Here is a 15,228-nt window from a genome sequence, read left to right as displayed (position 1 = left end):
TTCTGTGCATACCTCCCACCTCCCACTCTCTCTCTCTCTCCCCACAACCATAGGAAACATAAAATTGTACACCATAAACAAATCGCACAAGTATAACGAAGATTGTTGCACAGTATCGTCATAGTCTGAAATATGTCCCACTTGTGTTTAATCCGATTGCTTGTGTAGATGTGCCACTAGGGAGCTTACATGATCTGCTCTCATTCATATATGCAAAACACCAAATAAGGCCTTAGTAGCAGTGAGCCACCAGGATTAAGCTGAAAGAAAGTGCAGCATGTCCCGATGGCACACTCAACAAGCCTCAAGAGCTAGATGAGTTTGAGAGAGGCTACATCATCAGATTGCTTATGTGTTCCAACCAATTTGACCCATTTTCAATCTACATGCAGTGCATGGTGAAAAGTTCAACTGGTTCAAATTGCAAGGCCGAACTCTCACCCAATTTTGAGAAAATGGAATTTTAATATTAAGAATCAGAAGATCATTCCCATAATGAACACACAGCGCAATGAGCTAGCTGTCAGCTTTACATCCTTGTCATCCACAGATTGAATATAGCCTCCATAGATTTTTGTTGTTATTTTTCACAGGCTCACAATATACTCCACTCCTGCTATGCTTGTCAGACAGACAACAAATATTTATATTGTATAGTTTTTGAGAGAATTCCACCATTTTTTCAATACTTTCCAAAATACAATTATCTTAAGTAGGACATGTTTTGATCCCTTAATCTGGGATATATTTAGCTACTTGTAAAGTCAGGACAAATTCCAAAAACATAAAACGATATACATTGAAGAATAAAATCATATCACACAAGATGTGTAATGTAGAATGATTTTTATTGCAAGTCCTTACAAGTCCTTCTGACATTCTTTCTATCAGTTTTTCAGGAACTGACTTCACTTCATTTTTTGAGAGGAGTTTGCCCAGCCCAACCAGCTACACATACAAATGTAACACCTCACTTGATGAAGAGCATTTTTGCTGCATTTACATGTGAACATATTTTACCTGTAAGTTTTATGAACACAAAGGTTTTCAGTATGCAATTAGTTGTATTTTACGTGTATTTATGATGGTAACATCTCGCCTGCCCCAAATAGGCATACTTGACTGATTTTCAATGTCAAGGATCATGATTTTAAAGACTTTTTAAATGAGATAACCCATAATATTACAATGTTTATGTTTTTTAAGATTATAAATGGATAGACAGTGCACAATCTTGTGTGATATAATTTTATTCTTCTTCTTCTGCTTTTAGAGCCTCGTTGGACCACTTCAGTCAATCATTTCCTGGTCATTCATCTTCTTTGATAAGTTTTCTTTCCAAATTGCTGTAGTTCTCTGCAAAACATAAAGAGTTTCACTTTGTTTTCTTGACCCAGCATAAGCCCAAAAGCCCATATCATGTCTACAAGAAAAATAAGGTTTTGATCACTTTCCCCTCTTTCATCCATGTTACCAATCTTGTACTTGGTTTTCTTAGTGACATATAACATCGAAAATACTAAAATTCATAACAATTAAAATTCTGCTAAGAACTGTATTACCATCCCTCCTGGCCAGTACCTCTATTACCATAAGCAGATATCCGAAAATTACATCTGAAGGTGAAGATAAAAATAGGTAAGTAATGCTTGCCATTTATTTATAAATCTTGTTCACAAGAGCCTCATTTATCCAGATTAAGTGGGACCGGAATTAATCCATATTATCGAAAATCCGGATAATCCAGAAAAACTAAAAAACAAATACAGTAGCTGTTATATAATTTAAGTTGTACAGTAATACCCTTTTTTTCACTTTTACAAAAAGTATAAGAACACTTTTCTTACAGTTACACTCTGTTTTATGCACTAAAATAATGCACAAGTTTTTTCTGTTTTACATTTGTATAGCGTTTGCGTGCAGCACGATCACGAAGATGTTTTACTAACAACAGTTCTGCTGGTGTGGTTTCAGTCTAGGATTCTAAATAGGCCATCAGTTTGTCCAGCTGCATTGTTGCCTCTCCATGAGTCATTGTTTCTTCTGATGGAGCGCCGGTTTCATTTTCACTATCAGTGAATTAGTAGTGTGTTGCATTCAGAAGAGCGTGGGTTCGAATCTCACCTCAGCCATCCTGGAAATGGTTTTCCACGGTTCCCCATGCTCAATTCCAGGTGAATGCCAGGACGGTACCTTTGATAGACCGTGGCCGAATTACTTCCAATTCCTGTCCTTAACTATCCTTGGCAGAAAAGACATTCAATAACAGTCGACCCCGTAAAAGAAATACTGTACAAGTAAAAATACATTTTTGCCGAGCTAAGTGGCTCAGACGGTTGAGGCGCTGACCTTCTGACTCTAACTTGGCAGGTTCGATCCTGGTTCAGTCCTGTGGTATTTGAAGGGGCTCAAATACTGTATGTCAGCCTCATGTCGGTAGATTTACTGACACGTAAAAGAACTCCTGAGGGACAAAATTCCAGCACCTTGGCGTCCCCAAAAACCGTAAAAGTAGTTAGTGGGGCGTAAAGCAAGTAACATTATTAATATTTTTAAATATATATATTTTTTTTTGCAAGTTACTTTATGTCGCACCAACACAGATAGGTCTTATGGCAACGATTGAGACAGGAAAGGGCTAGGAATGGGAAGGAAGTGGCTGTGGCCTCAATTAAGGTACAGCCCCAGCATTTGCCTGGTGTGAAAATGGGAAACCACGAAAAACCATCTTCAGGGCTGCTGACAGTGGGCTTCGAAACCACTATCTCCCGAATACTCGATCCTGGCTGCACTTAAGCGACTGCAGCTACTGAGCTCGATTATTATTATTATTATTATTATTATTATTATTATTATTATTATTATTATTATTATTATTATTATTATTATTATTATTATTATTTTCAATCCGGATAAACCGGAGATCCAGATTATGAGGGCCGGATAAATGAGGTTCTTGTGTACTGCTGACATGAGTAACATAACATGTGTGTTTCTAATGGACAATATTCAATGTCCAGTTATCTCTTAATATTAAAAGGGCTATAAATCAGAAAATGCTAAGGATGAAAATATGGGGATTTTATCAATCATCTTGTAAAATTGTTTTCTATATTTGTTGTTCACCATTCTGGGTGGTCTGGGTGGTGATGATATTCATAACTGTGTTTTGTTGGAAAGTGCAGCTCTCCTTCCAATTGGGCAACACAGTGAAATTCCAACTGTTGGGAGGAGTGTACACTATAGTTTAAATAATTGCTTATATTAGTGTGCTTTTCTGTAAATAAATATTGCAGTGTGATATGTTTATCTAACAATGAAATATTCTTGATATTCAGGTTATTCGAACTGTGGACCTACTGACACCGAAGTTGGATTGTCTTCTGATATCTCATTCAGATTTAATGATATTTGTGAGTGGAGGAGCAGGAAATATTCTGTCAGTACAGGTTCCATTTACTGATCAAACTCTATTTCAAGAGTTCCTAATGCACGACTGCACTATTACTTGGGTAAGTATATGATTTATAACAATGAGAATACATACTATATTTTAAATAGTGTTAGATAAGGAGGGACTCTCTGAAGTGGAATTAACATTAACTGCTGAATTCCTTCTTATGCAATCAGAAGACTCTCCAAATATACATAGAAAAACTCCAGAGGTATTTCTCCCCAAGAAATATTTTACTGCCTTATTTGTTGATTTATAAGATCACAACTAAGACAATATGCCACCTAAAGAACAGATCACAACTAAGAGCAAGAAATGAAACCAAAAAGCACACAAAATTCTAACATCAGAAAGTTCAGAGAAAGAGAAACAAATGGTTAGCCTATGTGCAAAGGGAGAAGTCATTAAGTTATGTTTACTGAAATTTTATCTGAACTGAAGAATTTGAAGAAACAAGGTGAGGACTTTTGGCAAGAAATAAGAGAGGAAATTATGTCCATAAAAAATGAAATAAAGAAATGGGATGAATTCTGGCAAAAGATAAGCAAAGCTTTAGAGCAAAAAATGACAGAGACACTGCAACTCAAGAAAATATGAACAGGCTATCCAAAAAAATAAAAGCACAAGAAGAATAAAGGGTGAAAAGAGAAAGGAGGAATAACGTAGTAATTAAAAGCAAAGAACTATCTTACAAGGAAAATAGCAATCATGAACTAAAAATCAAAGTCAAATCCATCTCGGATATAATAGATAAAGAAGTAAAATCAGAGAACACGACCTATGTTGGGAAAGGCAGAAACAACAGAGGTATTATGAAAGTCAACTTCAAACATTTTGCTGACAAATTAAAAATTGTCAAAAATAAATACAAGCTGAATGGACAAGACCTCTACACACATGAAACATCACCAGGAGTGAAACAACAATCCAAGTATCACTGAGATAAGAGCAGGGAGAAAAGACAGCAATGGCATAAGAGTCAGTTACCGGTACCAGAAAATTTTAATGAGTGGCCAATAGGTGCACAGGAAAGACCTAAACTCAAAAAACAGGGAGAAGGAAGCCTAAAAGAGGCAGACTTCAAACAATTGGCAAACAAGCAGGAAGAACTAATAGTAGCTACATTAAACATCAAAACGCTAAGAATGCAAGACAAACAACTTGAACTTTAAAATGCACTATTAAATCTGAAATATGATGTGCTAGACCTCAGCAAGATCAGACAACAGGGTGAAGTCATAATAAATGGCATTGTAATAATTCGGGTCTACGGTCCCACAGATAAATGCACAGGAGAAGAAATTGAAGATTTTACAAACTTCTAGAGGACACATTGGACAATTACATAGCATATAAAACGTTTCTAATGGGGGACTTAAGCAGCAAAATAGGGAGCAAAGATTTCAACAATGAAGAACCTATGGGACCATATGTTTATGGAACAAGGAACAAGAGACAGGACAGACTCACAGTTTGCACAGAGACAGGGGCTAAACATTGTGAACACTTTCTTCAACAAAAACTCAGAAATTATATGGATATGGATTGCTCCGAATGGCAAATTGACTTCATTCTCACTGACAACCTAGAGGGGTAAAAGATATTCAAGTGATCAATGGTTTGAAATTCAATACAGATCACAGGATGGTCTACCTGTAAGTGAAAATAAAGAAAAAGAAGCCCTATTTTAGCATCCAGAGCATAAACCCAAAATGTGTCGACAAGTCAAAATACACAGAAGAACTAAAACATAACCTCCACGAACTTAACCAGAAAGTGAGACCACCAGCACAACAACATAGAAAAATGTATATCTTTCATGCCCAAGAACTCCTCAAACCACCAAACAGTAAGAAGAGTAACTAAAGGATAACACTAAATGAATGATTGAGGAAAGAGAATGTTTGAAATTGTAAACCATAAATAACATGCATAAAAATCTGCAATAGCAGAGATTAACAAACACACTAAAAGATAAATCCGGAAAGACATCAGAGACCATAACACGGATATGGTCAAAAATCATGGAGACCACGAAATCAATAAAGATAATCAGGAAGGAATTAACTCTAGGCAAGTAGTTGATGCTGGGAAAGGAGGACAACAATGAAAAAAGACAGGCCTCAAGAGAATAGATAACGACACAAGGTATAGAATTCTATAGGAAATTAAATTCAAGCAACTTCCAGAAGGGAAACTCGAGTCAGGACCACAATGCTGTAGAGGGAAACCACAAAGATGAAATACCCCCATATTGCCAAGCAAAGCAAGAGCAGCCATGACAGAAGCAAAAAAAACATTACAGACCTAGGAGAGGAAGGCATCTACAATGAATTCCTGAAATGGGAAGGGGAAGACCTTATACAAGCCATAACAACAATATTCAACATGATACTCATATAGTCCTACAAGGAAGTGCTCTGTCACCACTCCTGTTCGTAATAGTAATGGACAAGGTCATCAAATCTATCAAGAAAATGGACAGTGAACCAAATGCCCTGGTATTTGCTGATGATGTGCTTTTATGGGGAGAGACAGAAGCTGAAGTTCAGAATAAACTTAATGAATGGAACAACACATTCAAAAATTTTGGACTGAAGTTGAGCAAAACAAAGACAGTGGAAATGACCATCAATAGGGAAGGAACAAGCTCAAATATATTTCTGGAAGGAGCAAAAATCGAATCAGCTTCCCACTTCAAGTACCTCGAAAGCACAATATCGAAAGATAACACTGTTAGGCAGGAAATACTCAGCAGGACACAGAAAGCATCAAACTTCTACAGTCAAGTCAGGAATCTCCTCTGGGACTGCAAAATACCACAGAAAGTGAAAACAATCATGTACCACACTTACTTCGTACCAATCCTCACATACGGTTCAGAGACATGTACCCTACTAAACAAAGACTTCTGTAGAATCTAAGCAACTGAAATGAGATTCATTAGAACCATGAACCAAACAATCAGAAAGGACAAGATCAGAAATTAAGTGAATAGGAAAGTAGCTGGTATTGAGGTTCCTATTATCAGTGTCATAAAGAAACGCAGACTTCAGTGGTATGGGCACGTAATGAGAATGAACAGGGAAAGACCTGCCAGAAAATATTTTGACCTTAATCTCGTAGGAAGAAGACCACAGGGAAGACCAAGAAAATGTTGGATAGAGACTGTAAGATCAGGTGTGGAGGAGAGAGGATACAAATGGGAGGATGTACTGGAACAAAAGATGTATGAAGACAGAAGGAGATGGCGAGCGCTTGTACTCCACACCCAGGAAAATGGAGTTTGGAAGTGATGATGATGATGATATAAGAAGAAATAGAGCATTAATATACTGTACTCATGCTCTTACTTCTTCACAAAGCAAAGATCATATAAACAACTACAGACCAATCAAAGGCACTAAGATCCAACACTGTAAAACTGAAACCCTCCCAGAAGCCACTTATACTTGTGAAACCCTGTTCCAAATTAAAAAGAAAATAAGAAGGCTCCTTAAAACTGAAAGAAGAATCATCGGAACTTGCATAAATAAAAAATACAGGTCGAAGGAGTCTGGAGAATCCTACCTAATGAAATTGTCAATTGAGAGATTGGCCCAATCACCAGCAAAATGAAGAAGAAAAGTATCTTGTATTTCTTTCACATCTTGTGTCTGCCAGGAAAATGGATTTTACAACTTGTGATGAGAAATCTTGCAAAGGAGACAGGAGGACAATGGATCTTTGAAATTCAGCAAGATCTCAAAGCAGTTGGACTCAAGATAAAACTAACACCCTTCTTAAAACCCACAAATTTTCAGCAGAAATGAGACATAGAAGGGCTATAGCAATTTCAGACAAATTGAGAAAATTACGATTGGAACAAATGAAAAAGTATTGGGCAGATCACAAGAACCAAACAACACAACCTTCAAAGAGAAAGTGAACATAGAATGACTCAAGTGGTCCAATGTGGCCAATAAAGTTGATGATGATGATGATTTTGATGATGATGATGATGATTATGATGATGATGATATCATTTTTACAGTGTCTGACTCCTGCCAGACTTTGAGGCTCAGTAACAATCAATACATACATGCAGCTGAAAGTTTTACAAAGTTGAATACTGTGTATCAAACTGTACAAAAGTTTATAACCAGTGTTTCAAAATTGCAGAAATGTGGGCTTGCTCTTCTTCAGTAAGATTCTTAGCTCACTCATAGAATCAGTGTTATTTGACAAGTTTCTGCATTCCTTAGGAAACCAAATTAATCTTTACTCAATACAGTGGCATCTATTTCTTCCCACTGTGTTTTAAATAATATGTGCTATAATTTGACATATGGTACATAAGATAATAGGGGAAGTTTTCACAGTTATTTACACATTCCTTGATACATATATGAATAACAGCTTGGAACTTCTCCAGAGTGAGTCAGTTAAAATGTCCATCTCAAATAACTTTTAAATTCTTAAAGATAATGAAAATCTATTTCAATAATGTTATCCTGGGGCTCAAAATCAAACTTGCACTACTTTCTCAGGGTGTCAACATCTGCAGAGATAATAGCAATAACTTTGCTATTTTAAATGGAACTACACTAATGTCTATTACTAGCATTACAATTAGGGACATTACAATTTTAGAGGTGTAATTATTTTCAAAATACAAGTACTTCTCAATAAAATAGAATGTCTTCAAACATACCACCCACAAGTTTTTGCCTTCAGTGTATTTTCTGTTAATGATTATTTTTGTAATTTTCATGTAATATTTTATAACGTAATAAATAATAACCAATATTTTGGTACTTATTTTGGATGCAACAGTAGCATCTTGCATGTTTGGTGTCCACTGGTGGGACACTGGATGCTTCATTCACCCACCATAGACAATTCTATTAAAATGAATCACTAAGCAGACAGCCAAGGAATGCAGTAAGTTGGAATCATGAGCTGCTGACATATACATTTTCAGAATGGTTATTATTCATGTAATTACAGACTAAAATCTTGGGTTTAATTTCAAATGTTCAGTGACATATGCACAATTGTCCTTTTTATCTGTTACAATTCCTTCTTTGTTGTACTTACAGTAAGTGGTTACAGCAAAGATAAAGCACTGAATTAATGTCACATAAGCGTAATAATCTTTTAATTTACAAGCCTTCGCATTTGCTTTTTTATTTTACCTGTTCCGAAGATGCTATTAAAAAGTTTTGAATCATACAATTATCATAGTATATTTATGGACACAATACAGCAAGGGGACTAGAAAGAAGATTGGAGTTTCAAAACTACAGGAACTGAAATGGGAACTGAACAAAAAGGAGATCTCCACAGATATTAAAACCCTGTAAAAATAGTGAAAATTTGATTGGAAGTCCCTTGGTAACATTATGGAAAGTGGAAATAGATTTTTTATTATTCTTGATAGTTTGAGTTATTTCCGGTTAACATATTAGCCGACTTGACCTGTATTTAAAGTAGCTTCTCCAAAGTCAACCAGTAACTCTAAAAGTATGTTCTGTATTCAAGATGTGAATCTTATTCTTTGTCCTTGTTTCTATCTTATTTAATGATAAAAAGGATGATTGACCATCTTTGTTATAGATGGGTGTGGCATGTGATGATCAGACATTAATTTCTTGCTCTGAAGATGGAACGTTATGTTTGTGGAAGATAGCTGCAATTCAGACACAGATAGTTCGGATGGATAAGGAATTTTCTTATGCTGCTGAAATTCTTATAAACAAAGATGATCTAAAGGATAAAATTCATAAGATAGTCGATCTTACACAACGCATAAAAGAACTTGAAAATGAGCACAATTATCAGATGAGACAAACTGAAGCTTTTCATGCAGATAAATTAAAAGAAGTACATGAAGGTTACTGTCAAGTTATTGAAGAGCTTAAAGATAAAAATGAGGTAAGTAGAAGTAAAAGAAAATCAAGTTCCATTATCATTATGTGTATTATTCTTAAAGTCCGTTCACAGAATCTGTGAATTATGGCTGTGCCTGACATCAATTGAGAGAGGGTACAGTCTGGCAATGCACGATCCCTTTATTTTCAGTCAATCACCACTAATCTGCATTTAGTGCAATCACCCAGGTGGCAGATTCTTTCTTAAATAATTCTTTCTTAAATAATTGGAAATAATATGGAAATTTATTGAACATCTCCCTTGGTAAATTATTCCAATCCCTAACTCCCCTAAATATAAATTAATATTTGCCCCAATTTGTTCTCTTGAATTCCAGTTTTATCTTCATATTGTGATCTTTCCTTCTTTTGAAAACACCACTCAATCTTATTTGTCAACTAATGTCATTCCATGCCATCTTTTCACTGACAGCTCAGAACATACTACTTTGTTGAGCAGCTTTTCTCCTTTCTCCCAAGTCTTCCCAGCCCAAAGTTTGCAAAATGTTTGCAACGCTACTCTTTTGTCAGAAATCACCCGGAACAGATTGAGCTGCTTTTCTTTCAGTTTTTTCCAGTTCTTGAATCAAGTAATCCTGGTGAGGGCTCCATACACTGGAACCATACTCTAGTTGGGGTCTTACCAGAGATTTATATGCCCTCTCCTTTACATCCTTACTACAACCCATAAATACCCTCATAATCTTGTGCAGAGATTTATTTACAATCCTATGTATGTGATTACCCCAATGAAGATCTTTCCTTATATTAACACCTAGGTACTTACAGTAATCCCCATCAATGCAGTAATTAAAACTGAGAGGACTTTTCCTATTAGTGAAACTTAGAACCTGACTTTTAACTCCGTTTATCACCATACCATTGCCTACTGTCCATCTCACAACATTGTCGAGGTCTTTTTGTAGTTGCTCACAATCTTATAGCTTATTTATTAGGGGCAAAGGATCCACACGGGTTGATGCCCTGAACAAATATTATTTAAAAAAATGAAATTAAAAACTTATTTTTTACTCTATACAGTATAAAATCAACACAAACTAAATTCTTCAGAAATCTCTGCCAGTTTGCTTGTGTAGAGACAGTTTACATGCTGACGGTCTTCATGTTGTAAATTACTGCTATACTTATGGTTCACTGCAGTGAGTGAGAAATAAAAATAGAAATTATTGATTAGCAGAAATTTGGGTTTTGATTCATAATCTGTTAACAATAAACTGTATGGCCTCAACAACTGTATTGCAGATAATTATTTTTATTCGATGCCATTTAGACTGCCTGCATGTCAATTTCAATGTTCTGTTTTACTCTACCAGATGGCAGATAAACTGGGCCTCTGTTGTGTAAACACAAATGTATCCCCTGAGATTTTTAGCAGGCTGACATCATATGACTTATAGTGCTTTTTCTGCACTACCTCTACCAGGTTTGAATCTTCGATCTTGGGATCCAGAGGCTAATCCCACCGTGCTACTTCTACCTTTCTGAATTACCACCACCACCACCACCACCACCACCACCACCACCACCACCACCACCACCACCACCACCACCACCACCACCGCAGAGATGATAATAATAAGTCCATTGGGAACCCTTTCTTCCATCTTAAACACTATTTTTGACATTTATTGTTATTTGTGAAAGACAAAGCCATCTTTATAAAGAAAATGAAGATCCTGGAGTAGACGAAAGTAAAGTATTCTATTGTTCGTGGCACATGAAACATGTGGGACAGAGTGGGTAGCCACATGTCTAGCAACCTCAGGAATCAACTTAATACTCATTTTTGCTCTAGGTTGAGAAGGAAAGGCCTCTTGCAGGACAAAATTCTGGCACCTTGACATCAACAAAATCTACATCAAAAATAAAGACACTTGTCTGATGGCTTGTGCCATTGGCTCTTATGTAATGAGAAAATGGCCTTCTAAATTTATCAACTTGCATACCTGTTGGTAATTTGCATATGAGTAACTGTAACACTGCTGGTCTAGTAGGCGGTATCCTTAATTTCCATATGGTGTCTCAGATTTGAAGGCCAGGTTGACTGGCTAAGATGGTTGAGGTCCTGGCTTTCTGACCCCAACATGGCATATTCGATCCTGGCTCAGACTGGTGGTATTTGAAGGTATTCAAATACGTAAGCCTCGTATCGGTAAATTTAATGGCCTGTAAAAGAACTCCTGCAGGACTAAGTTCTGGCATCTCAGCGTCTGCAAAACTTGTAAAAGTAGTTAGTGGAACGTAAAGAAATTAATATTATATATATAATGCTTTTTACCCTATAAAGAGCACGTAGAACCATTATTTAGTACTGGACTTCTTGTTCTTCTTCCTCATCCTTTTACTGTGGTCTTATCTTCTCTCTTGTGGCCAAGCAATTTTGATTTTCAAGTTTCTAGCTGTTGGGTTCTTGGATGTGTGGGTTCTTGGATGTGAACTTAATGTGAATTGATTTTCTGTCTGAATGTGGTCCGTGTAGTTGCCAGTGGGTCAGTATTAATTTCTGCAAGGTCGCTTTGTGTTTCTACCAACCAGTGTAATTTGGTTTGTCAGCTTCCGTTAATGATGATGAAGATTTTTTTGGTCAGTCGAGAGTCGTCTATTTGTGCTATGTGTGCGTAAAATATCATGTGCCTCTTCCGTGCAATTGAGGAGAATCGCTCAATCATAAAATACAGTCCTTTTGAGCTTTTACGCATCCAGATACCATCTTGAATCTTGGGTTCAAATACTTTCCTGAGTGTCTGCCATTCTATTTTCTCTATGTCCTTGATGTTGATGGTTAAGGATCATATCTCAATTGCATAGGGTGCTTCTGGGAGAACAATTGTGTGGTAGTGTCGAAGTTTGGCTTTAGTGGAAAGCGATTTCATACATATCGTATATACAGAATTCCAAGTAATTGTGTAGGCTTTATGTAATTTTTCTGCACATGTTTTATTAGCTATCTTAGCTATTAGCTATATTATTATTATCAGATTTGAGAAGTACCAGCACCAGCACCTCATTTCTTTTTTTATATTTTCTTTCTTCATTCACAGACTAGGCAATGTATGGATCAAATATATGCTGCATCATAAACTCATTTATTACCATCCTGTCTTGAAACTTATGGCTTGACGAAATGTTGATGAACTTAACCATAATAGGTATTTGTATTTGTTCGCTGAAGAAGGGAATGTATTATGTTCCCAAAACATTTTCGATAAATAAATGGTTTTCAATGATAAAAGTGTATTAACAAGATGGATTCAAGTGTATATAGTATTTTAAATAGTTTTTAATAGGCTAGACAAATCTTTGCATTTTCTGTTATTGCCACAGTTATATTTCCATTGACTGTTTACACATAAGTCATAGACCTGCAAAACTGCAGAGAAAGGATGCAGATGAGTAGAGTGCTGAATACATGAATTTAATGACAACATTTTTGTTTTCCATTATTGTCCCAACAGTGTACAGAGAATAGGGTAAATTACAACAAATTAACCTACAACCTAGGACAAAAGCAAATGTGTATGTTATAATCCAGCTTTTATTTAATATGTGCATTTCCTAGCCTGAATGGAAAAAGAAAAAAAAGACAAAAGGAAAAGAGAGAAAAAATAAAAAGTAAAAATGAGGTGGCGGTGGTGGCGGTGGTGGTGGTGGTGGCGGGGGCGGTTGTTCTTGACTCCAAGGTAGAGGCGTGGAAATCAGGAACGCTGACCACTAGACCAGCGGTATTACAGATACTCATATGCAAATTGCCAACAGGTTTGAAACTGTTCAATTTAAAGGCCATCTTCCTGTTAAAATAAGGTCCAGTGGCACAAACCCTCAGACACATATCTCTTTATCCTTTCAAAAGTTTGAACAAAATTGGTTGCCCTATTGCTGTAGCCTTTGCTTGTGAGTGTATCTCAGGACAATGTGCTTTTCTATAAGTGAAGGTTTCTTTTCTAAATTTCATGACTTCCTCCTTCCAGGTGAACCTATCTGATCTCTACTGCCTTGGCTAGGTGTAGATAGCAGAATATAGCCTGGAGTTTCAGAGAGATGCTAAGTGTCATCTAATATTATAGCATATGTTTAGCTGTTTGTTTCCACTCAGCATTCTGATGAGTTAGAACTTTTAGAAAAGGCTCTAATTTGAGGATAGTTGCCCAGTTGTACTTCCTTTTAAAACAATAATTACAACCAGCACATGATTCTAATAGTGTCTAGGTTCTATTCCTGTTTTTAACCTTCACAGACATTTCCTATTTATTTGCAATGTTTCTCTATATCACTCTAGATTATGGATAACCAGGCGAGTTGGCTGTGCGGTTAGGGGCGTGCAGCTGTGAGCTTGCATCCGGGAGGTAGTGGGTTTGAACCCCACTGTCTGCAGCCCTGAAAATGGATTTTTTGTGGTTTTTCATTTTCACACCAGGCAAATGCTGGGGCTGTACCTTAATTAAGGCCACGGCTGCTTCTTTCCCATTCCTAGCCCTTTCCTGTCCCATCATTGCCATAAGACCTATCTGTGTCAGTGCAACAACATAAAACAGCTTGCAAAAAAAAAAAAAAAAAAAAAAACCTGTGTTTGGTCTTATTTCTACTTTATGTAGATTGGGATTAACCCTCCTTTTAATTGTCATGTATCATTGGATATTTTACTTCAATTCAAACCTGTGATTAAATTTCTTTTGGCCAGTGCACATGTTTGCAGGTGCAGTTAACACTTAAATTTACCTTTGTAAATATCTTTTTTGAGTTTTTGATTTGTTCTTTCCATTATGAATGTTTATTTGTTTCCTTTTTCTTAAAATAAATGTGTGTTATCCAAGGGCAATTATCCTCTACATTTTCTTTCTTTGCAAAAACCATTGCACGATTGAATAATATTTCCATGTTAGCAATGCTCGGTGTTGATATGGACTAAGCAACAAAAGTCTAAATTCATGAATTCTGTTATCATAATCGGTATGGTAAAGCTGTATAAGACATAAATTATAAAAAATTGTACTCTCTATATTTTTTTTTATGTATTACTTTTTGATAGGACCAATAACATAGATATTTAAACATTACATTTTTGGCTCCTTCTCCTAAACTACCATTTCATCCAAAGTGAATAAAATTATTCATAACCTACACTGTAGTACCTTATTCCCTGACTTTACATACCGATTTTCATTACATTCTGTTTTCCCATTTTCTCGTGGTTCAGCATTGATATGGACTTAGCAATAAAAAATCAAAATTCATGAATATCTCTTATTATAGCCGGTATGGTAAAAATGTATAGGACATAAATGATCAGAAATTTAATTCTATAAAACTTTAGTTGTGTAGTATTTATCGATAGGATCACTAATAACATAGGTAACTGAGAATTCAATTTTAGGCCTTCCTCTAAAGTACCACTTCACTCAGCATTTATAAAATTATTTATAGCCTAAATTATAGTGCCTCATTCCCCGACTATATAATTTTCATTAAATTCTCTTCAGCCATTTTCTCATGATGTACATACATACATACAGACAGACAGACATGACAGAAAATTAAAAAGTGCATTTTCTTGTTTCTGACATAACTGATACAGAAATATAATTTTTTTTAAATTTCTGAGCAATGAACAGACAAATCTCTTATTTTATATATAAAGATGGTGGGGTACTAGAATATCTGACACCAGGTGAGTTGGCCATGCAGTTAGGGTTGCGCAGCTGTGAGCTTGCATCCAGGAGGTAGTGGGTTCGAACTCCACTGTCGGCAGCCCCGAAGATGGTTTTCCGTGGTTTCCCATTTTCACACCAGGAAAATGCTGGGGCTGTACCTTAATTAAGGTCACGGCCGCTTCCTTGCCACTAC

General features: G+C 36.1%; 1 protein-coding gene across 1 annotated transcript in view; it reads left to right on the top strand.

Annotated features, from left to right (window-relative positions):
- Positions 1 to 15,228, top strand: part of tous (testes of unusual size) — a 131,125-nt gene that overhangs the window by 57,750 nt on the left and 58,147 nt on the right. The window contains exons 8-9 of the mRNA XM_067146015.2: positions 3,339 to 3,512; positions 9,053 to 9,370. Of these exons, the coding sequence (XP_067002116.2) occupies positions 3,339 to 3,512; positions 9,053 to 9,370 (492 nt within the window). The remainder of the gene's footprint in view (positions 1 to 3,338; positions 3,513 to 9,052; positions 9,371 to 15,228) is intronic.

This window comes from Anabrus simplex, chromosome 4, assembly GCF_040414725.1.
Source record: "Anabrus simplex isolate iqAnaSimp1 chromosome 4, ASM4041472v1, whole genome shotgun sequence".
Lineage (NCBI taxonomy): Eukaryota > Metazoa > Arthropoda > Insecta > Orthoptera > Tettigoniidae > Anabrus > Anabrus simplex.
This window is presented reverse-complemented; position numbering and strand designations above follow the sequence as displayed.